The 27,583-nt window shown below is 38.6% G+C and overlaps 1 protein-coding gene across 2 annotated transcripts; it reads right to left on the reverse strand.

The window, feature by feature from the left end:
* Positions 1–3,039: 3,039 nt before the first annotated feature.
* phf1 (PHD finger protein 1) lies at positions 3,040–27,309 on the reverse strand. 2 transcript variants are annotated; one of them, XM_005923698.3, is made up of 15 exons: positions 26,440–27,309; positions 25,756–25,834; positions 25,522–25,603; positions 24,762–24,848; positions 23,309–23,403; positions 22,635–22,783; positions 22,064–22,159; positions 19,377–19,445; positions 18,991–19,114; positions 17,566–17,633; positions 16,862–16,999; positions 14,573–14,651; positions 12,000–12,115; positions 10,100–10,186; positions 3,040–8,349 (listed from the first exon to the last, which is right to left on the reverse strand). In XM_005923698.3, the coding sequence occupies exons 2-15, from the start codon at positions 25,831–25,833 to the stop codon at positions 7,914–7,916; spliced, it is 1,704 nt and encodes a 567-aa protein (XP_005923760.1). In that variant the 5' UTR covers position 25,834; positions 26,440–27,309; the 3' UTR covers positions 3,040–7,913. The 2 variants fall into 2 exon arrangements, with proteins under 2 accessions (XP_005923760.1, XP_005923761.1); XM_005923699.3 differs by having other exon boundaries at positions 16,868–16,999; positions 26,440–27,307.
* Between the last annotated feature and the right edge of the window lie 274 nt (positions 27,310–27,583).

The following is a 27,583-nucleotide window of genomic DNA, read 5'->3' on the forward strand; positions in this document are numbered from 1 at the left end:
AAATAGGAATGTTGAACTATTGAACGTAATTGTGCAATTTAAATAATAGATGGAAGTTTGAGTTATGAGTTGTGTTGTTTTAATCAGTTCCAAAAATATTACACAGGGTGCTTAGATAACTATATATTAATATTTATTTTATTTTTTAAATGTTTTCATTTTTTTTTATTTCTATGCCTCAGTGTAGACTATTGTTGAAGTTATATATCCAAAAAATAAACAATAAAAAGTGATCGTTTACAAGTGGAAAACAGGGACCAGATATATTTATTTTTCTATGATTGTGTGCATTTTAGGCTCCACCTCTTAGACACCCTAATTTGAATAAGTAGTTGGCTAAATGGATGAATGTGTGAGTCTAAAAGTAATTTAATCAAATCGATAATCATTATAATTACTAATGATTATTATCATTACAAGAGCACAAAATAACACCATCATAAAAACGAAAAAAAAAAAATCAGTCTAAACAGTGGGAAATAAATGTAAAAATTCCTGCTTTCTATTCTATAATAGTTCTAAAACCAGTTTAAAACAGATGAGCAGCAATGCTGCGGCTGTAGGGTTTTCAGCACAAGCTTTCATTAGATAACATTTTGCACACTTACATGTCCCATTTGCATGCTTGAAGGTGCTTCAATCATTGTGGACTTCACAGCTTCAGAGGGACGCTGAAGACATCAGAGCGCAGCGCCTACTTCTGGGTCACATGTTGAGACGTTGACGCCATCTTGTGGTCAAAACGAGCAGCTGCAGCTTTGGCCATTAATGAAAATAAAACTAAATATAGGGATTTCAGGAGCACATTACACGAGTTGCATCCTTCAAAACATTAATAAGTGTCCATGCTAACAAAGGAAACTAGTGTGAAAGAGAAGAAGCACATCCCCTGTGACCTGCGATAACAGATGATCACAGAAACGTATCACACATTATTAAAGATGACAGAAGGATTCTGGTCCCTTCTTAGATGGAATAGTTTCAATTAAATTCTTTGTGTTACGCACCTGCGCAGTAAACAGGTTCTTTTCCCCCACAGCAGCTGTTTATCCCAGTAGGAAAGGCACAGGTGCTGCTAATGACATTAACAAAGGCTCTGTTCACTTCGAGTGTCTCAATGAGCCACGGTACAGTGGTACAGCAGCCTCGATATCAGCCTCTGCAAACTAAAGTAGCTCAATCATTCATTGTTAATTTTAGCATGTAGACAATTTCTTCTGCCAAAAATGTCAAGTAGCACACCTTCAGACGGCAATCACAGGAACAAAGAAGTTACTTCCCTCAGACTCACTGACTATTTTGAGTAACAAAGAGCTGCTGACACACAAGTATTTTTATTAAAATGCAAGATGTCAGTGCAACCCAGCAGCTATAAAAGGTAACAGTAAATAAATAAAAAAATAAAACAGTAAGATTTTCAACCATTAATGCTTCCGCTTCTCAGAAATAAAATATGACGCAGGACTTAGAGTGATATGTGGCATTATTCTTCAGAGTCATTATTTGTTGCCTCCATTCATCTTAAGTCTCACTGTAACTGGCAAGAACACAAAATAAACATCTGTCATTCCTGTTGGCAGCAACAGTAAATTGTCTGCCAAAAAAAGGAGTAGTTAATCCCTCCTACAGGACACATTTGGCTGTAATACAATTTATCATCCCCATCAGACTAATTCGGGGGGATTCTCACGACATTGCATGATTTCTAAATACAATGGTAGTGATCAGTGAAACAAAGCAGCTCAATAACAGCCTCAATCCACCTCTTCTTGACTTGGAAAGTTAAAAGCTTGAGCACTTTGGAGAAGTGATGATTTTCTGCCCATAGTTGTTTACTCCAAATAACTAGTAAACTGTCACACTATGAAAATATTACCATTCTGTCATGTTTTGGAAAAGCTTTAGTGGAAAATGTTTTTCTTTGAGTCAGAATCAGACATAAGTGGGGGAGCATTTAATGGAAAAAAAACATGGTATTTTAATTCTTAAAGAGAGAGTTGTTTTTCTATTGTTTTATAACATCAGAAAGTTCTTTTGAAAAATTGAAAAATCATCTTAAGGTGGTAAAAACCAGACTGGACATCGCACACCACTGCAGATATGTTTTGGTCCAATATGAAATTAGTGATATAAAAACACCTGTGTAGTCCTGCTAAAAAAACAAGTACACCCCATGATTCAGCAGCTTGCACAACAGCTTTTAACAGCAATAACCTGAAGCACTCACTTTCTGCATTACTCTGTCAGTCTCTCACATCGTGGAGACACTTTGACCCACTCGTCTTTATAATGTTTCTTCAGGTCACTGGGATCTGTGGGGATTTGTTTATGCTAGACAGACTCTCTTAAGGTCTCACCACATCATTTCAGTCACGTTGAGGTGCATTATGGCCCAAAACCTTCACTTTGGTCTCATCTGTCCAAAGGTTTGTTCACAGGAAGCTTTGCAAACCTAAGCTGTGCTGTCATGAACTTTAATATTTAACATGGTAACTGAGGCCAGTAGAGTCTGTAATGTAGCTCTTAGGTCTTTTGTGATTTCTCTGAGCATTGCACCTCGGGGTTGAGTTGTGGTACTAATTTGTATTCCCTATCACTCCATCCGTACAGCATAACAACACCTTACAGGGAAAATAAACTTTAAAAAAAGACCAACATGGTAAAAAAAAAAAATTCTCTAATTGACAGTGATTCTGGTGAAAGTTATTTTAAAATATTTTTCTCACACTTCTTTTGTAAGCTGCATATATGTGAAGCTCTGTTTTTTGGTTCTACTTTGTCTCTTTACTTAAGAATGTAATTCTCTCATGTTTTAATATGATTCCTGTTCTTTGCCATTAGTGCAGGAATGCTTGAATCACCTCTAATTAACTACGGAGGACAATGAGCACAACATTTTGTATGAAATCATATAGAGTTCACTGGTTTGAATTGGTTGAAACTAGAGTGAATATCTAAACCAAACCACCCAAACGCATTTCAAAGGGTCTGTCAGAGGTTACCTCTCACGGTACAGTCAGTCGGTGATGCTTGCACGTCTTTGCAGCTGTTCGACAAAAGTACATATATATCGTGGAACCACATACATTAGCACCCTCTGTAATCTCAGTGATGATCTGTCAGACAAATAAAAAGATGAATTTTGATTATTTCCCTCTCACAAAAGATGTTTAAAGGATTTAAAAGTCTGAAAAAGCTAATCTGGATCTTTTAATTTGAAATTTGAAAATTAGGGTTTTTATCCTTCTCTGACCTTCAACCAGGAAAGTAAAACACACATTAATTTGATAGTGGAAAATAATGACAGCAAACCAATTAATCCTGGTTTGCATTTATCTTGTGAACCACTTTCTGATGGACCGACACCTAACAGGACAACTTATTTTTAAGTTTTTCAATAGAACAGTGCAACAGAGAGGTGAAACTTTTTTATTTTTCATGTTACATATTAGGTGTATCAACGCAGAGTATACATGTACAAATGTAATTTCTTCAAAAATACATCAAAACTGAACTTGGACTTGACTACTAATCAGAAAAAGAAGACCACGTCTCCCAAAATAAATGGTTTTTTTTCTTCAATGTAGATGTTTTATTTCCTCCTGTTTTGTTTTAAACTAATCTGGTTGATTTCCACCAAGAGTACAACCTATAACAAGCACTTGACGGGTATAGACATACCATAGAAAACACACAAATACATTCATCACCATCGCCTAGAAAGGTTCAACACACTCCTCCCTAATAAACTACAGTCAAATAGTCACTGAGGAGGATGAGAATTGCAATGCAATATTGTCTTACTGGACAGGAGCTAATATAACAAAGAGGTTGCTATTTAAATAAAATCTGAGCATTTTGCATCAATTATAACTGCATAAATGTTGTACTAGTCTTTTTATTTTTAACTAAACCTGTAACGCAGTCTTTCTCTAAAAGATAGAACTGACAAATGTGCATGTTGTGTAAGTTTTATCAAACAGATTGCTGAAATAAACCTCTGTATAAAATATAAACTCTGAAACCCGCACAACAGTTTTCTAGATTTATGTAACCTGTTTGCACAAAGATAAAATCCAACTTTCAGCAGCTCCACTTCACCTCCATAAACATATTTAAGTAGATGGGACGTGAGTAGTCAGGCCTCAGCTGATGCATTCGTGCTTAATGCCTTGTTTTAGATTTAAACCATAGACTGTTAGTCCCTGGAAGAAAACTATGGTTTTAGTATGGAGTGTCTTATTTACCTGTACTGTTGTGAACAGTATTGGAGTGGGTGCGCCTTTAGCTGATCTTTATGACATTTAAGTCCCATCATAAACAGACAAAAGAAAAGAAAATTCTTTCAAATAATTCCACTGTGATGACTTTAAATGTATGCTTTGCTAAAATGTGTTTATATACTGTTTTGTTGTTTGGAATGTACAGTAACATCACAGTCCTGTTCGATTAAAAAACTCTCTTCAGCAGCGTAACTGGTCCGTCTATGCACTCGTACACAAAGGTTTGGGGGTCACTTTGAGTACTCCAAGTTGGGGGTTTTCCTACAGCATAAGATTGAGCATATGTTGTAAATGACAATTAAGGATGAATGAAATCACTCATCATAAGTGATTTATGAGTTTGTGTAGATGTTGTTGGAAGATAGGAGTGACACTGAAAACTTACCACTGTACTTCTACATAGATTATCTATTATAAAACATAAATTATTAATGATCGATTATTCCCTTAATTGTCACAGATAACATTACCAATCGGTTGCATTTATATATAATATCACAATCTTCTCAAAATTCATGCATTATCTAAGGGAACCCCAAACCTTTGAGGTACTGTTGGATGTGTCAACAACGAGCCTTCACTTGTATCAGTATGGACTCATTCGTGTCTTTTCACCGTCTGATTGGCCAACCCAGTCGAGCAGACCAATCGGCAGGTACACACCCTATATAGGCACTATGCAACCACATCAAAATAAATAAAATAAAGTTGTTCCATCATAGCAATATATTGTGAATATATAATTCTATCTATAAAACAAAAGCCCTCTTGTGGCTCCTATTTCTAAGACATAACAGTAGTCTAAATGTAAATTATGTGTGACAAAATCTAACATAACAAATAAGTATCCCCATAATAACATGTATACAATCTCTTATTAACATACTGTGATGAAAAAAAAAACATGAAAACCTCCAGAGAATTTGTTGTTTATAGAGCCAAAGTCAAATCCTTCAATAACGTACTCGTCAGTGAGGCATTAAACTCCCCCCAACATAGCCCAAAATATAAGCCCGTCTGTAGTACTGTGTCCATTAAAAGGTTACTGCTTTTTCATGCACAGCCAGCAGCCACCAGCAGGCTGTCATAATGCCTCTCACTGATGAGAGGGCCATTCGTCTCTGATAACATTCTGGGCTCATTTTCTCGCTGAACTCCACGTGAACATTAACCACGAGTTGATGAATGAGCAATTAGAAAAGCGAAAGCTGATGGAAGCTTGACGTCTCATTTCTTGGATATCAGTAGCAAATGCTGTTAATAACTTGATAAATGTTTGTGAGCTGTAAAAAGTACAAAAAGTTTGGGAAGCTTTGTGAAATATAAATAAAAACAGAATCCAGTTATTTGCAAGTCTCATAAACCCATATTTTATTCACAACAGAACATAGAAAGCATAATACACATACTGGTTTAAACTGAGAAAATGTTACTAGTTTAAGAAAAATATATGCTTATTTTGAATTTAATGGCAGCAAAATATGTCCAAAAAGATGGGACGATGTTGACTGTGAGGCATCGTCGCTTCTTTTATCAACAGTGAAGAACAAGAACTGAGGAGGCCAGTTGCTGGACTTCCAGGAGAAGAATAATATCCCATTTTTGTTTGATATAGAATTCTAGCTCACCAAAAGTCCTGACTGTTCTTTTTCATACCAGTTGCAAACATATCAAATGTTTTCAACTGGAAGTCTTCCTGAGCCCATGCTGTGACTTCAATGACAGACTCTTGCCTGTTTTAATGCAGTGTCACTTGAGGGCCTGAAGATCGCGGTCAACCAATATTGATTTTCAGTGAGATTTCAAATTATATATATATCTATATAGATATAGATATATGGTGAAAACTTGGCCCGTTTCTTCTGAGAAACTCTTCCTCTCTAAGATGCTCTTTTTATACCCAAACATGTGACTGAGCTGTTGCCACTTAAAACCTAATTAGTTGCAAAATGTTCCTCAACCTGTTTCCCTGTTTCTTTTAGTAACACTTACTTTTCAAACCTTTTTTTGCCCCAATCCCAACTTTTTTAACCCTTGTTGCCGACATCAAATTCCGAATGAGCCATTTTTTTCATGAAAAGTAAAATGTCTCAGTTTAAACAACTGTGGGTTTATGAGATTTGAAAATCATTACATTTTGTTTTCATGTACATTTTACACAGTGTCACAACTTTTTTAGAGTTTTGTAATTAAATGTAGTAAAACTTTATGGGGCCTGCTCTATCAGTTTAGTGATTGTAGTCCTCAGATGTCCAAATTCTTTTAAAAAAAGAAGCAATTTTCATTTTACAGAAAATAAAAAGATGTCAGAATCACAATATTTTCAAATTAATGAATCATCATCACATCATACTATCTAAATATTAAAGTATAGTTCAGAGTATTCTTATTTTAGTCTATGGTCATTTATATTTAGCAGCATGGAGCAGCAGTGAGACGAAGCAAAGTATACACAATAATAATAACGGATATGACACTGACTCTGGAAGAGGGTTCCAAAGTAGCTTGCAGATGCACTGCAACTATTGGCAACTTGAACCAGTTTAAATAGCACGCCGCATTTATATATTTTATGAGACATGCCAAATCAAATAGATGTGTGAAATAGTGGCTGAGCTCGTCCTCATGACCTGCCTGTAGTAATATGGTCAAACTGTTAACAAAGCGGAAAACAATTTTCACTTTTTGGCAAAATTTGATTCTCGTTTCTGGTAAATCATCAAATTCTTGTTTATTATCACAGTAATACTTTTTCTACCTGTTCTCTTACACATTTCCTGTCATTTTGTGCATCGAGTCAAGCTGTATTGTACATTATTCTAATTTAGTGGGCAGGAACAATTAAATGGTGTATTGTAGGTTTTTTGCCAAGAAATAGTTCCAAATTTTAGGAAATACGCTTTGTTGTTTTCTTACTGTGGACATCCCACAGAAAAGCGGTATTTACCATCTTACTTAGGTGTAGTTGAGAAGAGACAGGTGTCACTTTTGCACTTGTACATTACATTTGAAGCTAAACCCAACACAAACGGTTCCTAAAACTGAGCCATAAAATCTTAAAATAAGCATGCCAGCGATAACATTTAAATTAATGAGCTTAGGATGGATCTAGGTCAGCTGTTTCTCTCTGCTTTTTGTCTAAAGTGACTCTAACTCCACTCTTTTATTTGTGATAACTAGGTTTCAACACAAAACTGAACCAGAACAAAGTAAAATAAGTATATTTGGGGGTTTTTGACTGTTAAATGTTGAAATTTCAGATATTTCTTTTTAAGCGTGGCCTTTTAATTACAAATATTAATGTGGTCCAAACACAGATAAAATCATCAGGAGGTTTACACATTTTCCCTCATCATTGTAAAAGATGATAAATGCAAAGGCATATTCCAAAGTTAACAGTACAAATATCAGAGAAACACTAGCAAAGAGGGACATTTAGTAACAAGTAGTGAGGTTATAATGATGTAGAATTAGAGGTGATGCTATGAGAGCAACCTGGATTTGCAACGTGTAGAATTTTTTTTTCCTTTTTGTTTTGTTTGTACTTTAAACACTGCCACGTATTACATACACAGCAGTTCTGTGACAACTGCAAAACAGTCATTGTGTCTCTAGTTTACGCTCTTTGTCTCAGTACAAACTCACGTTCTCCCACTCCACCAGGTACTGCACCTTCCCGTCAGGTGTGACTCGTCTCGCCAGGATCCTCACTGCCTCCCCTCCTCCCCAGCTCCTGGCCACTGTTCCGTCCCCACCTCCCATTCCCATTCCCGGTGCCCCGCCGCCACCTCCTCCTCCTCCTCCACCACCGCCGCCACCTCCTCCTCCTCCTCCTCCTCCGCCTCCGCCTACACCACCTCCTGCACCCATGCCAGCCTGATAAGGAGGTAAGTCACGTAGAATGAGGGGCTCCAGCTGCTTCTGCCCCAGCTGGTGTTGATGTTGGTGGTTGTGCTGGTGGTTGTGATGGTGCTGGTGGAGGTGGTTGTGGTTGTGGTGATGGTTGCTGTTGGAATTGAGGGGGTATGGGAAGTATGTTGGTGGTAACCTGCAGTTGTCCTCCATGCTAGGAAAAGAGAAGGGGAGGAGTTAGGAAAAGAGGATGGATTCATCTGGATGGAGATCAGTCGGTCCTTCACATATTTTATCTAAGAAAAAAAAATTAAATATAGTATTAGTGAAGTTCGTAAATAACCCATATATTAATATTAGGTAGACTTTTGGTTTGTGTCTTCTTGAATCGATGCCGCTCTCACTGCTCTCATCACTCTTGCTTGCTGCGTTTTTTTTGTGAAAATATGTCACAATCGCCCTTTTTCTGTTCCTAAGTCATGGTACTAATAATTGGCCAAAGAAAGTGTTAATGCAAAACAATATTACAAACATTACATTACAGCCAAGTTAACCTGTGAAGTTTGGGGTATAAAAATTACTTTGTTATTTTATCCTACTAGATATTTGTGACCAAACTCTGTGCAGACAGAGAATTAGCAACCAATTTGCAAAGCTGCATAGTCAACCATGTATCAGCCAAGGATTTAAAGACTTACCCCATCAATAGAGGTTATTACCAACTGAATACAAGTTCATTATAGATGTAAAAAAAATTTATGGTTGGCAAAGACCAAGTCAGTTTTTGATATTTTAAATAACTGTATTAAAGATATTATTTTAAGTTACATTAATTTTATTCTGTTATGTATATTTTATTCTAGTTCCTGATCTGCAGTAGTCAGATTAGGATAATGATTTGGATCATTCATATGGTTTTATGAGAAAAACATTTTGATTTTTTAAATTGTATATAAAATACCAACTATGGACATGAATTGAATATTAGCACTAACTACAGATTCTCTGTGCAGCATAAGAGTTTCAAGGTCAGTTTAAAAACTGTAAAATAACCTTGCTGTCTGCTCCAAAAGAACCAAAATTTAACAACTAATTAATTAATTAATTAATCAATTACTGTAGGGTTGCGCTCAAAAAAACCCAACAAAAAATTATATTAAGAAATCTACAGTTAAGTAATATTTAAATAACTTAAAAATATTTTATACCTGTATTATAAGAGATACAAGATGACAATAACTGTGTTTTATCTCAGAACTTTTAAAACATTTGTAATAATGAATGGTCAACTAGTTCCTTTTAAGTTATTTATGTAATTTTAGATCAGAATATCAGAATCAGAATCAGAAAAATTTATGAATAAATTACATAATTCTGAGCTACGTGCCAGTCTTTGCTTTGGTGTTAGGCCAAGAAACAATAACTGTCAAGAAAATCATCGATAATTAACTTGAAAAAACCAGAATGACTTCTTCTTCATAATGAATCTCTTAATTGTGAGCACATAAAACGTTTAGCAGATTTTCATTTATATTCTCTTTGTTTCATACACAGGCCTGCGGTGCTTGTAGTGGTTTATTTTGATAACTTAATCGATAAGGGGGGCTGCTCAGCTGCACCGGGAAGATTAAAAATTTGTGCTGACCGATAAAATATGTAGTGTGCGCACACTGAACGTCAACAAACGTGCCACTCGGTGCTCAACTGTCAAATGTATACGATTGAGGGATCTGTCTAAAATATTTGTATACACCACATATATGTTGGCACTCACAGTGCCCCAGGCAGTGCTTATGCAAAGGTGTTCAAGATTGGTCCACTCATCTAGAAAGGAAACATACAAGCATATATACATACACTACATTATAGTATGACAAGTTACCCCAGACAAAGTCAGCAGTGAGCCATGGACTACCACTATATAAGATTTAAGTCTAAATATGAGGAGGATAAATGAGAAAAACCTGTTGTAGTGATGGAGACTCCTGGAGAGTGTTGAGTTCCCATTGTAGGTGGTGTGGTATAGGGCATACATCCGTTTTGGAGGAGAGCTGTGAAGGGGATTCAGACAGGTTGACACACAATTTCCATCCAGCTGGGTTTAAAAGGAAAAGAATTTATTTTAAAGCCTCTTTGAAAAAAAACAACAACACTTTTGTGATTTCTAGCCTTGGAGTTATTTCTTTCAGGTTACTTACTTTTCTGCCACTGAGATTTCTACTGCGTAAAGAATATGATGGAAACAAGGTTTTTGACGGGTTCCTCGTGTATTTTCTCATTTTTACCTTTATCCGTGCGGCCCTGTGCTTTTCATCTGACCCAACACCCTCAAAGGCATGTTTGATGGCATCAACAATCTTATCATGTTCAAGTGAGTTCAGCTGAGCTCATCTGAAACCGGATTTGGTCACTTTTATAATCATAAGCTACTTTTATTTACCTTTTTCAACTTACTATAATTTTAAGACTACTATTTCAGCCTGACATTATTCAGTTTAACAGCTACTTAAGTATTACGCGTAGCAACTAATTTTGCTTGATTAGCCCTCATCTTCAACAAACAACTGTCATGGTCCGCGCACCTCGCCAGCTGACGTCAGCTCTCGCCTCTGCTCTCTTTCTCTCTCGCTCTCTCCCGCTCTCTCTTTCTCCTGCCGGGGCGGAGCTTAGTGTGGGCTCCCGCCCCTGGCCCACGCACCTGGGGATGATCAGCACACCTGCCACTGATTATGAATTAGTGCTACTTAAGATGGCGGACCTGCTCTACTCGTCGCTGGATCGTTGAGCCATCAGCGTCAGTCGTTCTGCAATCTGCAAAGTTTAAGTCGTGAGTACGCCTGAACCTGGAGACTAACTATTTATCTGTATGTGTGTAGATTCCCCCTGGACCCGTTCCCTGTGCACTGTGACTGAGTGTGAGCCAGAGTGGTGGTGGAGAGAAGAGGAGCTGTTTGTGTTTAAGAAAGCCGTGTGGAAATCTTCCCTCCCTGGACTCCTGCCCCTTTCACTCCCGGACCCTGGAACCCCGGCCCCTTTTCCCCAAACACCTTTGTACATATATTTCACTGTGGAGAACACTGTAAATAAATGCACTCTTGTTTGAAGGAGTTTGTGGTCTGCGCCTGAGTCTGCTTCGCTAGCCTTGACAACAACTTCATTTATACTGTTAGACAACAATATTTTATTACATTTTTAATTTTTTAAATGGTATTTAATTCATTTATTCATAATATTTAGCTAACAATTTGATAACAACTATAAACCCATATCTCCGCCTTCAACTATTCATCAGTATTCATCAGCCAATAGTTAATTAAATATAACTTTTTACATAACTACCGTTTCAACCGTTAGATAACACTTGTATTTGTTTATTAATACTATTAGCTTGTAATTTTAACTGTCACGCATACTTTTAATAAGCTACAGGTATTAATGATTCACCCTTTAACCATTACTGATAGTCCATTACTTTAAGTGACGTTATTCTTTTTGACTCCAAAAGGTGCAATAATTTACAAAATGAGTGCTGTTTGCATTCAATAAGACCTGAATCTAAAGTCCAAAAAGTCATCAGGACTGTGTTTACTGAGGTCACAGACAAGAGGTCCAAAGTGTTATTTTTCCCATTGGCTTCTCTAAAAATGGACATCCTTTTGAAACCAGATGAGTCACCTCCTCCTCCTAGCCATTATATTTGTATTATTATAAATTATGGATACTACTTTTTACACAGGTGAAGTGAGTTTTTAACTCTTCTTACATCCATTAATAATTTACCTGAGCAGGAACAAAACTGTACAACAGAAAACTTCTCTTATTCATGAATAATTCACCTGAGCAATAAAATGTTACAACTCTTACCTCAGGTTAAGCTCCTCCTCTGACTTCCTGGAGTTATACAGGCTGGCCCCACCCATGTAGCCATGGCAACATGGCAGTAGCTCAATAGGGTTGGCAGCTACTGGGGGTGGACATGCCTGGGCACAGAAGACACACACAGATCAGCTTGTGTCTGGATGCCAAGATCACAGGAGTCAATGAAGCACTCGTACCTCCGTGCTCACTCATGCATTAAGTCAATTCTGCACAGGGAACGTTCTGTTTTATGACAGATACGTCTAGAGACAGGTGAGCATGCTGAAAACCAGAGTGAACACATCTTAAAACTGAGGGGATATCCATCCTGAAGGCTTTTTGCTATTCTTACAGATACAGAACAGGTTGATTTCCATTTTCTTGCACTGCCTGATGACAAAAACGGGCAGATATACAGTGGTGTAATAAAAAGTGCTTGCACCTGACCTGATTTCCTGTTTTTTGTCACACTTCAACGTTTCAGATCATCAAACAGATTTAAATATTAGACAAAGATAACCTCAGTAAATTCAAAATGCTTTTGATTAAAGGAGAACGGTTATCCGAACATACCTGGTCCTGGTTAAATCATGAACTAACTGTGATTAACAACATTTACTAGAAAGCTGAGCTCAGTTTCACTAAACACACTCAGGCCTGATTGCTGGCAGACCTCTTGGATCAAGAAATCACTTAACTAGAACCTGTCTCACAAAGTAGAAGCAGGCTGAAAGATTTCAAATAGCGACACATCGTGCCACGATCACAAGAAACACCGGAGAAGTTACTGACATCTATCAGTCTGGAAAGGGTCACAGAGCCATTTCTAAGGCTTTGGGACTCCACTGAACCACAGTGAGAGCCATTAAACACACAAACCTTGGAACAGTGGTGAAGCTTCCCAGGAATGACCAATTACCCCAGGAGTACAGCGATGACTCATCCAGGAGGTCACAAAAGAACCCAGAACAGCATAAAAAAACTCCAGGCTTCACATGTCTCATTTAAGGTCAAAGTTCACGATTCAACAATAAGAAAGAGACTGGCATCCAAAACCACTCCGGACCAACAGGACCATAAAGGCTTGTCTCACATTTGCCAAAAAACATCTGGGAAAATATCCTGTTGACTGATGAGACACCTTATGGAAGGTGTGTGTCCCATTATATCTGGCGTAAAAGTAACACAGCATTTCAGAAGAGGAACATCACACAGTAAAATATGGCGGTGGAGGCTGTTTTGCTGCTCAGGACCTAGAAAACTTGCTGTGGTAATTAATGATAAACATCATCATTTAGAAACTGCATTTTGTGTTGACTTGTGTTGTCTTTGTCTAATATTTAAATTGGTTCGATGATCTGAAACAATTAAGTGTGACAAACATACAAAACATAGGAAACCAGGAAGGGGGTAAAAACTCTTTTTTTTTCTTTACATCACTGTATCTTTAAATCCAAATAAATAACAGGATGCCACATCATCAAGGCTCATCAGACACAGCAGTAGGATGTCTCCCTTAGACGCATCATTCCATAGCACATCTCATAGTGCTGCTCTGCGGCGACTCATGACCCATGACAAGTAAAAACATCAGAAGATCATCAGAGCCATCAATCACTGGAGGCATCATCTCGGAGGATGCCACCTAAAGATTTCTCATCACTGGACTGTGACATATAGCACCAGAGTGAGCCCATTATCATTCCCTTCTCCAGCATTACTATTAGGATGGGATTATTATTCAGTGGCCTTAGTCGACATCTGTGCCTTTAAATGGATGTGCTCTGTCAGTGCTGGACTGTCAAGGTGCCAGCGCCACCTGGCCAAACTGTAATTGACTGCAAAGTGCACTTGGAAGTGATCCCAGGATACGCATATCAGCATTCCTTCCCATCTCACTTTCCACAGTACAAGGAAGCAGCTCCTCCAAGACGGACGGGGATTAGCATCAATCAAACGGGGCACAATGGGGCCTGGATGTGCCAGAGTGGAAACGAGTGCTCTGCAGAGCGTATTGTTCCAGGATTACTGTATGTGCACATACATGGATGACTGATGTGTAGGACGACAAAGTACAATGAGCACTGTAAGAATGCCGTGTAAAAATAGTAACCACCGCATGTGATGTTCCTTGTTTCCGTGCAGTCCGCTGGGAATTGGATTTGATGATCAAGATAAATGTGGCGCTGAACTGCAGGTGTTGATGAAATACATGAGCAGCCAAGATTGGATTTGAATTATACATTTTAACTGAGCCACATACACTACACTTCATCTCTCACGTGCTAGCCTTTATGCGAACAGCAGACTGTAAAGCATCAGCAGGCTTTCAACATACAGCGAAAGGGAGAAGAAAAATATGAGGCACTGAGCTGCACTGGGTGTAAAAAGACACAGACTGATCTCGACTGCGAAATGAACCTTCATCACAGTTTCTGACTGACAGGTTATTTGGATCGCAGAGAGCTGTTTACCTGGATGCATGAAAAAAAATTGAAAAAAAGGAAAAAATACCAGAGAGGTTTTGTGCCCCAGACCTCCCCCCCCCCTTCCCCTGAGTTGAAGACAGAGGCACTGACCTGTGTCTCCATGATGCGACGCTTTGATTTACGTGACTCTGGCCCCCCCACTCTCCTCTGGCAGGGTAGCGACAATGGGCTGAAGTGAGCAAAAAAAACACATAAATAAGTATACAAGGATACACACAGAGACAGAGTCCCTGTGTGCAACACTTAGTTTTTACTGCAGTGTGATACAGAAGAGCAGTGAGATGATTGTTAATACAGACCAGCCTAAACATCATTTGTCTGGCAATCTGTTTCTTCGATATTTCCTCTGTGCTTAAAACTGACCTTGTTTATAAAAGCTGCAAAAGCTAAAACTGCAAAAGCGTCTCCCAAAGGATGAAATCTCCACTGCATGCTTCCATGACTGGCCAGCATATACTTGTCATTATACTATAATTAGAACTTTATCAGTCTTAGGAATTGAAATGTGTCTTTTGTCCTAAAGGCAATGATAAAGAAAAGACCGAATAGTCATTAAATGAAGAGATTTTCCTTCTCGTAGCGTGTTTTTTTTTTTTAGCAAATAGCACGGCAGTCTGGTCAGTGGATTATAAGAGAGTATAAAGCTGACATTCTGTTGTAAGGAGGATATCTTAGAGGATATCTTATGAAGTGTTAATATAAAAAGGTTTATATTCTGGGGAGAAATAACATTACAATCTGCACATATAACTTTAATATTTCTGGTGTGCAAGCTGAAATTCAATAAGAATCTGTTTGCAGTACTTTGCAGAAAAAGATGACAATTTCACCAAAGCCAATTTAAAGAAAACCATGACATTAGTTTTAGAGCTCAATTCAGTCTGGGTCACAAAAGAAAGGGTACATATAAAAAAGAATTACAGTAAATATTGATGTGTTTTTTTTTAATCTCATAAGAGCTTTATTTTCTGTACTCGGATTAACTCGTGAAAGTGGCCAGTTTTGTATTTTTCTCATGCAACACAATTATATGAATTATGTATAAGAAAAATACACACAACAAATACAAGTCACGAACACAAATCATTATCATTTTTACTGAAGACAATAGAAATTCTGATATCTGATGTGAATGGTGCTATTAGACCACAGCTCACACGACCCAGTAAATGTTTAGATATCATCCTCTGAGGTGCATGAATATCTAAATGAAATGTTGTATGTTAGCAAAAGTCTTTGCTCAATGTTCAAGGACGCTCAGATGGTCATCTCCTCCTGTCAATCAGCAGCACAACTTCACTTATAAGATCCGGATGGTTTAATAAATATTATCCTTCAATTTTGAGCTGATTGGGAGACAAATCTGAAGACAAATCTTTGAAGTTCTCAGCGTACCCAGCAGATATCTCGAACAAAACTTCCTGTTCAGTCAGTTCAGATCGTGTTAACTATCAAAAAAGCTAAATTGCTAAAAGCTACAGTGTTTGCAGATTATGGATTCAAATATATAAGAAAAATGTAAAGATATATAAAATATAGAGCTATGCATAGAACATTCTTTCCTCAAAATCTGATATAAAACACCAACTTATATATCAGCCTTTACATGCCTCCCCAGCTTGGTGCTACTAAGCAATCACATCCCATGTTGCTTTAATAAAATAACCAATTGATGTCTTTTGTAAGTACTTTAAACCTAATACTGAGAACAATGTCCATTCAGATGTCTCAAATGTCCGTCAGTATCCTTTAATATCTGCTTTCTTTACTGCTGGCTCCCTCTATAAGATGAACAAACGATATCTCTTAAAAGGGATGCACTGCTTAATGCTTCTGATGTGGCTGGCTGCTCATTTATAGAAAACCGACAAAACTAGTTGAACCAACAAACCTGCTGTCTGAGCAGAGGGAATTTGTAGAAATTTGGGTACGCAAAGACAATGCGTGTTACATCTCTAATATATATATCTGGATTCTGTTCGGATAAATTTTAAATTTGTGTTTCATAAATCATACGATGGTTTTGTGAAATGAAAATCCTCCCTTCAAGACTGCTCCACTCTGCAAATGATTCCATTGTAATTCAGTCTCAATACGCACCAGCTAAGTACTAAAAATGATTTATGATGTCTATGAAATCTACAGGACACGTGCAGATGCATGTGCACACACACTTGGGTAGATAATCACACGAAAGCACGCAGGGGAGCTTTCTGCTCTTTTAGGAAAATATTGAGACGCTGATACTTGTGCTGGTATATGAAAATTGCAGTCTTTTGATTCCTAAGTTAATTGTTCATGCATAATGACTATATGCCCTGTGGGAATCTCACAGCTCTTACTGAGATAAGAGCCAAAAATGAGAGACAGTGTCCTTACTCTGACCTTCTCCGGTGCGTGATGTTGATAGGTGGGTCGGTGATGAGCGGCGACGAATCGGACGTCAGCGGTGGAGGGGCTCGAACCTGAAGCCCAAAAAGACACTTTTTCTTCTTGATCTCCTTTCCAGAGACAAACCTGGGAAACACGGAAAAACATCTTCTGTCTCCAGCTGGTTCTTAAACTGTATCATCACCTTACATGTGTGTGTGTGTTTCTAGCAGTCTTCTGTGACGTCAACATTAAGCTTTAAGTTGTGTAACACAATGTACATATTCTCCCGATGAAAAATTTGACTCAGGAGCATTTCAGAGGTAGTGACTGCGTAATTAACTTGTACATAATTAGAGCAGAGTCTGCCTGGAGAAAACTGCTGTTTTTTGGCCACAAGGTTTCTCTGTTTTTTCAAATATTCAAAGAAAATTTGCTCATATTAACTGCTAGACTGTTTTTAAATAATTAATACCAACGATTCCTGTCCAGCTAAACCAAACAAGCATCAAAAAGTTGTACTTTTAATCTGGTCTAACTGGCAGCCACAGTTCACTTGCTCTGTATGCAATACACCTCGCCAGTTTGAACCTGCACGTCCAACGCTACTACCTTCAGTGCACTAAGAAAAGTCTTGTATTCATAAAGTGATACTCATCACTCCAGTCATGTGTGGTTGGTGTTTATTCTTCTCATCATATGCAATGACTTACCTGTCCTTGTGGGAGTTCAGAGCGTTGAGGAGATTGTGACAGCGGTCTTGCCTTGGCGTGTCAGAGAGCTGGAGGACAGACAGGAATGAAAAATCAAAGCTGTGTTTACACAGTAGGTGACCACCAGACAGAAAACCTCTAATGCATACAATCACTTTGTTTTACAGTTTCTGACAGCAATAATGTTGTTAACTACTTTGGCTATATGGCTAAAAATCCCTGTTGTACATGTCAAATTTGATACTAAGAACAACTTAAAGGAGAACCCAAAACCTCAGACACAGAGACAGGAAACTCTTTACCTTCCTGCTTATTCTCCTGGGGGGAAACTAGACTTTTTACATGGTGCTATGACTTTAGCACAGATGTTAATAAGAGATGAGTGATTCCTTATGAGGGATATTTGTCCCCTAGTAGGATAAATGAACATATAATAATGATATATATTTTTTTAAAAGCCCATCTAAATGTGATAAATTGTAGGGACTGTGATCTTAAATTCCCCTGTATGCAAATATGTGGCTATAGTAAGCTAGAAATACTGGATAAATGTAAAAGTTGTCTTTGAGTAACTAAAATACAACATATGTTTATATTCTGGATGAAGAGCTGAAACAGTTATCTAAAAGGACTGGATAACCTGTTGGAAAATGGTTGAAATATGTATCTGAAACAAAGGATAAAGAATTGAGATAGCGAGCTGAAACACTGTAAAGTGCCAATATATCAATCTGTGAATGAAATACTGGGAAATATTATAAAATTAACCAATGACAATAGAAGTTTATTTGTCAAATTAAACCGATTCTTGCTAGACACATGTTGCAAGAATGAATGAAAATGTTTGAAAAATCCATAATTGGTGCACAAAGACAAAGGAAACTATGAAAAACAAAGATGGATTCACATGTGAAATACAGTATAAAAAGACATTCAGATTTACGAGAGGAGTACTCTACTAAAAACAAACCTACAAAAACTTTTGAGTAAACAGTTTGTTTGCTTCATTTCTTATAAGCAATGTATTAACTGTTGAAATAGTTCGCTGAAAATAATCAGTGGACATTTAAAATGGTTAAGCTGCACAGTACTGCATATGAACTACTCAACGCTTTAGCTTAAGGCAGCTAACCCATTCAAAACAGTAATAATTGTCACTTGGTGGTAGTCGAGGAGAGTTCAGTTAATCTGATACGGCTGTGGGGGTCTATTGGCCAAGTAAGGTCACTAACCGCTGTCCTAGATCAACACTGAATTTTTAACTTGGTGTTCTCCTTTAAGCTTACATAGAGGTCATACATTTTTAACTTTAATTTTACTTTAATGCTGGTTAATAGGCTTTAAGTCTCAAATGTAAGAAAAAAAAAAGCCTGGCAGCATTTCACATCATTTCATCATGGTCCTGAAACAGGGAAATATCAATACCGCGCCTAGCAGCAACGAGTCCCAATTCTCATTGGTGAAGGACAGGATTTCATGGTCAAAATCAAAGTATTTCCTCTTGCAGCACAGCGAGAGATGGTAGAGTACTAAATGAGCCAAATCCACCCTGCATTTCAAAAGAGTAAGAGTCCGTTACACAAGACACAGGTAAAATGCAAAAACAGCACGGACATAAACAATCAATATTTAGTGTCATTTTTTGTATATTCTTTTCAATGGACACAATTTATATTAATTTGTGTGTCAACCAGACGTGATTACCAAAAATGGGCGGAATTAATTCTTTAAAATGTATTTTCTGTTTCTGTTCATATTCATTGGCTGTAAACATGTCAGTAAATATGTTGCAGTCAAAATGTCAAAATCACCAAGTCATGGGGAGTCTTTGGATTGTCTCTGGTCCCTTTGTACATACAGAGCACTGGAACTGATAAAACCTAAAACAAAAGAAAAAAACAAAAATTCAGACAAGCATCTCAGGTTATTCCTAAAAAAACATTTACTTTACTCTTGATGAGTTTGTTTGTGTAATAGTTACCTATGGCAAGGAGGTCACGTAACTTTTTTTTTTAACCAAGATTACTCAAAAGGTTATGATTACAGAGAGGTGGGGCTTCACCCAACACATAAGTGATTTGGTTACATTTCACTGTGTGTTATACTTGTATAACTATGCACGTGACAAATAAGGAACCTTGAACCTTGTGTTTTGGATCACAGGGACACATTAGGACTGTTGAATGATGAAAAAGGTGTGTTTGCAAAACATCTCCATGAAATTTTTTTTAAAAAGGGAGGGGAATTTTCAACTCTGTCAAGAGGTAAGCATCTTTATTTATTTATTTTTTTTTACAAAATAGCTAATCCTTTTGTTTATTATTTGCAGAATCAGTATTTCCTTTTGTATCTAGATATATTAATCCAGGGAACTATGTTAAGTCTTGTTGAGCTCTTATTAATAACTTCAAGTGATTCATACATGTGGGGTTTTTATTCTTTCATTTTCAGTCATGTAACAAAGGTCACGATCCCCTGCCGTCTGTGTCCCCCTATCTCTGTTCTTCGCGTTTCATTTCAGCACTAGTTATCTATCTTTAGTTCCTGCTTTACTTTGAAGATTTGCTTCATTATGTGGCTTTTTGGTTTGTTTGTTTTTTAACTTTCTGCTCTTATCCCCCTCCCTCCTTGGTGATTATCTGCCCTGCCCCTATTAGTTTTACACACCTGTGTCTCATTTCTAGTCACTGCTGAGTGTGGATATATATTTCTGCCTTCTCCTTGTCCGCTGTCAAACTGTCTGTCTCGATTCCTCACACCCTTCTTTTTGGAGCCAATGACTTGCTTTTTCTTGAATATTTTGCCATCTTTGGCTACTACATTTGCGTCCTCTCGCCAATCTAGGACATAAATCTTCACAGTTTTTCCACATTTTTGCTTTCCTTGCTATCTATAGATGTCTTCTCCAGACATTTTATCATATAAATCAAGCAGAACTGGAAATAAAGGGACAGGTGTATCTTTTTTCCACTATAATAACATTCTGCCCCGAATGACCCTGAAACTGAACTCACACAACAACAACACTGTGTGCATCTGTCCTTCTATATGCATGAAGGTCACTGGGTAAGATGAAGCGCAGACATGGTATGACAGCGGTGCATGCTTACTATTCCAACTGTGAGCTCAGTCTTCACTCTTCCTCCATCACCTGCTCAGCAGATGTTGTACCAATCCGGCCTCACTCCCCCCGGCTGTCAATCTAAATCTAATCCCTCCTTTTTTTCCCTCTCCTCTTCAGACAGGTTCGGCGGTAACACAGTGTCAGGAAGGGTGTGAAACCCAGTTGGCTAGCACAGATGGTTAATGACAATAATAACTTAATGGATGGACACATTTTATTACACGCATGGGATGCAGCCTATGAAACCACACAGTGATCAGCAGCTTGCATATCCACCCAGCATCACATCTGAACTAATAGCTGTGAGGTGATATGCCTGCTTAATGTCTGTCACCGTCCCTTTGCTCTCAGTATGTAATGAGCTGTTGTCCTTGTAGAGCGAGTCACAGAGTACATTAACAGGCACACTAATAATTTAGTCTTAAGCTAATTAAGGCACTTCTCTGATGAGTGAAGCTGTCATGTGGACAACTTTATCTGTTTACCTTAAATAGACTCTGTTTATCTGCTTATCTCAAATAAACTGAGACAATCAGCTAATTAATAATATTGATAGTGGATTCACACTTTGTTATGAATCTGTTTAAAATAACAAATTTTACTGTTTGCTTCCAGCTTCGTAAGTGTGCAGAATTTTTCTCTATTTGTATATTTTTAAGTAAATATAAAGCATATGGAATATTTGAGATTGCCTTTTAAACCACTGAGAAGCTGTGCTACATGTGTGTCATTCAACAACAACGAAATAATCAACAATAGCAAATGTATGCCGAGTAGAACACAGGTACTTTCTGTGCAGGGTAATTCCATATCTAAAAGTAAATGATATTTGGTGAGCAGTAATAATGAAAAAACAATGTAAACTAAGCTATGCTTGAAATTACAGACTTACGCGATCCAATTATAGATCGTGACTAATACACCGCCTTAATATTGATGTTGACTGTTTATTAGCAGATAAGGAAAGACAAAGAGGATTAAAAATGTCTTGCTTTGTTTTTCTTAATTTATATCCTTATCGTTAATTTAAGTTTCAAACATTTTGATTGAGTTCTTAATTGAGTTGTTATTTATGTTGATTTTGTCTTTTTTATTTGTTAAAATGTGCATCATTGCTTTACTGTTTTTATCAAGCAAGCCAAAAAGTTTTTTGCAATCATATAATTATCAGAATTGATGTACCTTTACCCTCAAGTATCAACATCTGCTTCAAACGTCCAACAAAATCTAACAAATAAGTTATAACCCTCCCGGGGAAAGTTTTAAAAAGTGCACATAAACAAATGCATTATACTGTAATGTGTTAGCTGCACAAAATTTCAACATAATTATGAGTATACTGTCAGCTTTCTGCAGCGATACCCTGTAATGTACCTGTCCCCATACAGCAAAGGCTTGGTTAGACACTGCGTGCAGGCCTCGTGGAACCACTGACCACAGCTGCCACACTGTAACATCTTCAGGTTCCACCTGCAACCCAGTCACAAGAAAGAAACAGCAAGAGAGACTTTAAACACACAAATGAATGAATGAATGTGTCCAGCAGCATAATTGAGCGATGGCTACCGAATGATGACTGCAGCATTTCATAAGACGTGTCTTGTGGTCCCACGACTCACAGTTGGGCGTTTGCTTTATTCTACTTGAGGTACTACATAAGTACTACATAGGAGCTAGCCAAAGAGTGCATTTAAAAGATAGCTTGGAGTACTTTTATTTTATTGATTGCATATCTGACTTGATCTTTGATACATAGAATTTCACTCAAAGAAAGCCAGTTTCAACTGACTGAGACACGTCAGATGCACTGCGTGCGCTTTATAAATAACCCACAATACGCCTTTGAGATATCTGAGTTCAAGCTTTGTGGGAGAATGAAAAAAGTTTAGGAGCATACACAAAGTGTACAGTCAAACTTAAAACTGGCCTCTGCAGTGTCACTCACTCTCCAGGTCCGGCACAGTAGCAGTAACACTGCTGCTGATTGGTCAGGTGCTGTGGGTCCCAGTCCAGGGATGACAGCTGATAGGGTAGCCGAAGTTTCATAAACTGCATGAGCCGGGCAAAGCGCCCCCGTTTGAGGGCCCCCCCTCTCTGTGAATACAATTTGAGGACAGAACTGATTGGTTTGCGACCTCTGAAATCACTGTCATGTCAGAGCAGCGAGGGAGACGGATCACATGCGATGGGGAGAAGGCAATTCGTTTCATTTTATTGTAGGTCAGCTGTGAGAGATAGTGTCCGAGGAAGCGGAAGTCTGGACAATGAGATATGGACATTGACCGATTGACAATTAAGCGAGTGCCTTCTCATCTCATATCTACAGAACTGGAGCACATGTGATTGATTGACTTTAAATGTACTTTTCTCAACTCCAGTGTAGTTTTTCAGCTTCATAGCTATTGATTGTTCATGATTTCACTGACATAATGTAGAACATCTAATACTCAAGTCAATACTGAGAGAATTAGTGCGCTTTTACCTCGAATAAACCCATTACCTGCCACACACAACAGGGTAGCCGCAGCACAGCTTGATATATTTGACTGGATTTCTCCTATATTACGCACTGAATGTTTTTCCCCCCAGCATGTGAAACGTAGAGATTAGCCGTCTGACCTTGGTTGCGACTGCAAAGACACATTGCCGACATATCCACGAATCGCTGTCAGCTTCCGGTTCGATGGTTGGCGTGTGACACTCCGGATGATAACCTGTAATGGGAGGAGGAGGCAGAGCGTTTAATTCGTGTTTACAAGACACACAGTGACAATAATGACAGAGCAGCTCCATGTTTAGTGCCAGTTTGTTTCAGCTGCATGAAAAACATTTCACTTACACTATTTGCATTTAGAGAGAGAAACGTAGCGAATATGTTTGTCTGCTTTTTCCTCAAAAACAAACTGTCAGAAACCGTGTATGCATGACAGAGCTGTGAAGACATGACGCTAAGATTTGCTGTCATTGCTGTGACAGTTTTAAAACTTCCTCCCACTTGCACTTCAGTATATCGTAGCTTAAAGGTCCAAATGGAGTAAAACACTAAAATGCATGACCTTCACTGTGCAGAATATGCATGTGTAGAGGTCAACACTAGCCTGCTACTTTCTGAAATCTTATGAAGTGGGAAAATTTCTCAGTCCTAACTGAAAATAACACTTTAAGGCAGCCACATGTGAGCATGATTAACCTTTCTGAAAGTCAATCATGATCCATCACTTTGTACCTTTTAAAAAAATAAATAGTATCCCAATATATATATATATATATATATATTTATATTATTATATATATATATATATATATAATATATATATATATATATATATATATATATTATATATATATATATATATGCTTGAGACTAATCCTCACCCCTGTAATATCCTGATTTACATTCATAAAACTCACAGCATTTACACGAGAAAGACTCCCCTTCATCCTGGGGCTGGGGTATCAACTGCCAAGATTTTAAGGCTTGTAAAAGCTAGCAAAATTCCCAACTGTTTGTGAATTCCCATCAATTCCTGGAAGGTTTCTATGCTACCTACAAGTTCCCATATATAGTCACTAGATAGAGAGAGGCAAAACTCAATGCGGTGTATTCAATGTAAAGAAGTGTGACGAAGACACATGAAGCTTTCACTGTATATACACAAAATTTCATTTCGAGTATTGCACATCTTGTATCCTGCAGTTAAACCTTTAAAAATCTTACTGCGTGCATTTTTCAGCAAGACAGAAAAAGAAGATGTTATTTTAGGATTGCTTAACTATGCAATTATCAAATTAGCTGCAAATTATTATTCTGCAAATTAGTATTTCCAGTTCTTAAAACATGTCTGGAAGGGATATTTAAGTCAGCAATAAACCCCAGAGAAGTTTTTTTTTCTCACTTTGTTTCTGGTTCCGATGCAGGTGCCAGCGACAGTATTACTCATTTCTGATATGTGGTTTTCTTTTTATAAGTGTGGCACTTTTATTTACCATAATGTGTCAAACGTTCAAGGTCAGTGCAGGAACTGGTGGAGCACCACCATTTGACAGCGTGTGATGAGGTGTGCTCCCTTACCGTGGCGACATTTAAGACAATTTATGAGGGGTTCTTTAAGAGGCGGAGCGTCACAAATACAGCAAACTTCTTCCACTCCAGCAGCAACTGAGGCAAACAGAAAAAGACAGAGAATAGCAGGGGAGGGGAGGAAGGAAATGTGAGAGAGGAAGACAGAGAGAGAGAAAGCAGTCAACAGCATTAATTTATGTATATTGATTCACATCCTTGCCACCTCATTGATTTCAGTGTCTCCTGTACCCTTTCAGATTTCACTTCATTTGATGAGCGGATATCCAGCTCGGTCCTAACAAGTGTCCAACTTCCCCTTTCTCTTGATGTTAGGTAGAGTAGGGGTGCTAGCTCCCCGTGGAGTCTAATAAACTCTTAAATAGACTGTAATATACCAATTACATCTCAACATGCCCCCTGTCAGAATACTCAGAGCACTCGGTATCATAACCTCAAACGTGACTGAAATTTCTCTTCTGCATTTTTCTTTGACAACAGTTGAGAGATCTTGAGAGAAAAGGCACAAGATTTGAACTTTTGAGCTCACAAGAGGAACAAATCAGACGAGCATTCATTCAACTCCTTCAGCAAAATCTGAGAGTGGAAGCACCACCTTTACTGCGAGTTCATCCGAGCATCTCTGTGTTCAAAAGCTCAAGCTAGATGCATTTTTAACCCAACAAGTACAAAGTTCTCTCAACAGGAAGCTACTTACTCTTCTTGCCGAAGGGAGCGGGAGGGGGGGAGGAAAAAAAAGAGTTTTTCTTACACGAGTGAATGTCCTTTCTCAGTACCCAGAACTCAGAGTTGTCCTCAAATCTCACCAGACAACACTGCTTCACTCCATCTACCTGAGAAGGAGATAGCAGGTGAGCGGAATGATTGACAAAACTAAATGGAAGTCTTTTCAAATCCAGCCAAACACATTCATGCACATGCTGCATACACACAATCAAAGGTCTCTCTGTCACACACAAGCATACACACTCATACATGCACTTACTCTTTTCACATTGCCGAGGTACAGTAGTCCATCACTCCATCGAGCCAACACATCATCTCCTTCACTTACTCCCCCCATCCTGAGGAAAGAGACAGAGAGGGGAGAGAGAGCAGGGCTCATGTGAAATGGAAATCCGATTTATTCGCTGAATACTTTGCTGCCATTGCTGACAGAGGGGTTTATGGCCCCGGCATTTCGACTGCTTCTGAGACAGGCGGGCTTCAGTGCAAAGGGGTTAAAATCTCCCCCCCTCCATCCGCCTCCTTTTAGACTAGAGCATAGCGACAGCCTGTATCCACCACAGTGAAAGATGAGAGTGAGTACACAACCAGAGAGCAAGACAAATGATTACTGCACACATCAAATACACATACACACACAGAAAAAAAAACACTGCATGATGACTACTGCAATACAGTTTGACTGAATGAGCAAAGATCACAGTGCAGCTACTTGAAACATCTTCCCTACACTTTGCTGTTGTCTTCCCCTCTCCCAACATCTTAAAAACTTGAATAGATGCATCAAATGACTCTGCAGGCATTATCTCTGCACATTGAGCATTTGTTCCAGTGCATGCACTCAAGTCAAGACAGACGCAGGATGCATTACAGTGTATGTAGCCTTTTGTGAGTCAGAAGCAAATCAGACAAATTTCGCTGAAAGCTGGCCGGTGAAGGGTACCTGTCAAGTCGAACTCCTTTCCGTCGGGGTCACAGTGATTCCTGGACAGGCTGGACATGAAATGCCCTCATCTGCTGTGGGTCTCCGCTGCCCAATTACTGCCAGCTCGGATGCGCAGCCTGCGTGTTTGCAAAAAGTGGATGATGTGCATGTATGTCCCTGTCTGTGCCAAGCGCCTGTGTGTGTCAGTCAAGCCGTCAGCGAGGAGGGAGAGGAGGAGGAGGAGGAGGGGGGACTGACTGTCCGTCCGTCTCTCAGTCTAGTTTGTCCGTCCTCCGCGGTGCCGTTTCGTCATGTTCCCGTCGCTTTTGCTCTCAACCCCCCCTCTCCGTCACCACCTACTGATGCTATTAAGGCGGGTTTGTCAGAGCAGCACCGGAATCAAGCCGCCAGAGACGCCATCATCCCTGCCTCTCGCTCTCTACCGACTTGTTGTGACGCAGACATAAAACACCAAGATAGAGTGGGAGGGAGATACTGATAGAGGGGGATCCAGAGGTGGCGGGGGGGTCCTCCGCGAGAGCACCTTCCTGTGTGAGAGATTGACCCTAAATCGCTGTGACAAGGTGGGATTGTAATTTCTGAGAAAAGAAAGGAGGGTGGCGGTGCGCTAAAAGCCAGCGGAAGCAGCGCGCCCGGTGACAGGGGCCAATTAAGTAGCCAATTAGTGAGTTTAGCCGCCTCATTAATCGGTTTCAAACAAGAAGGGACCGGACAAGTTTAGGAAACCGGTGGGAAAAGTTTTCAGCAGTAGAAGCTGAGCAGGAAGATTAAACTGTTGCTTTTCAGTGCTGATTTTTAGCCGCTGCCTGCTAAAATGAACTGAATTTTGTGTTATCGTTCTTTCTGTTTTACTCAAGAATTTTGGGATAACATTAAACATTATTTAGAAAACACTACAATGGGATCCCAGTAGATTTAAAGCATATATGAGCTCAATGACTTGCAACACAACGTCACAGAGAATTACTTCCCATATAAACCAGATCTTACAATTTTATCTAAAAAATTAACTCCAAAGGCGACAAATATCCAGAGGCCATCTCCTCTGGGCTGTGATGTCTGATGGCTCACAAAAGAAAGAAAAAAAAAAAAACACATGAACAAATGCACAGTGTCCCTAATTGCACCAGTTCCAGTCATA

This window comes from Haplochromis burtoni, unplaced genomic scaffold (genome assembly GCF_018398535.1).
Source record: "Haplochromis burtoni strain Fernald_Lab_line unplaced genomic scaffold, NCSU_Asbu1 Contig_64, whole genome shotgun sequence".
Classification (NCBI taxonomy): Eukaryota; Metazoa; Chordata; class Actinopteri; order Cichliformes; family Cichlidae; genus Haplochromis; species Haplochromis burtoni.

Bases quoted from the DNA above. Each gene is read 5' to 3' on its own strand.
- phf1 (XM_005923698.3), bottom strand. From the start codon at position 25,833: ATGGGGGGAGTAAGTGAAGGAGATGATGTGTTGGCTCGATGGAGTGAT. The intron at 17,634-18,990 runs GTATTGATATTT...TCTGTCCTCCAG, and splicing joins ACTCGTTGCTGCTAGGCGCG to CTCTCTGACACGCCAAGGCA. The intron at 10,187-11,999 runs GTAAGAGTTGTA...TCCCCTTCACAG, and splicing joins GAGGAGGAGCTTAACCTGAG to CTCTCCTCCAAAACGGATGT.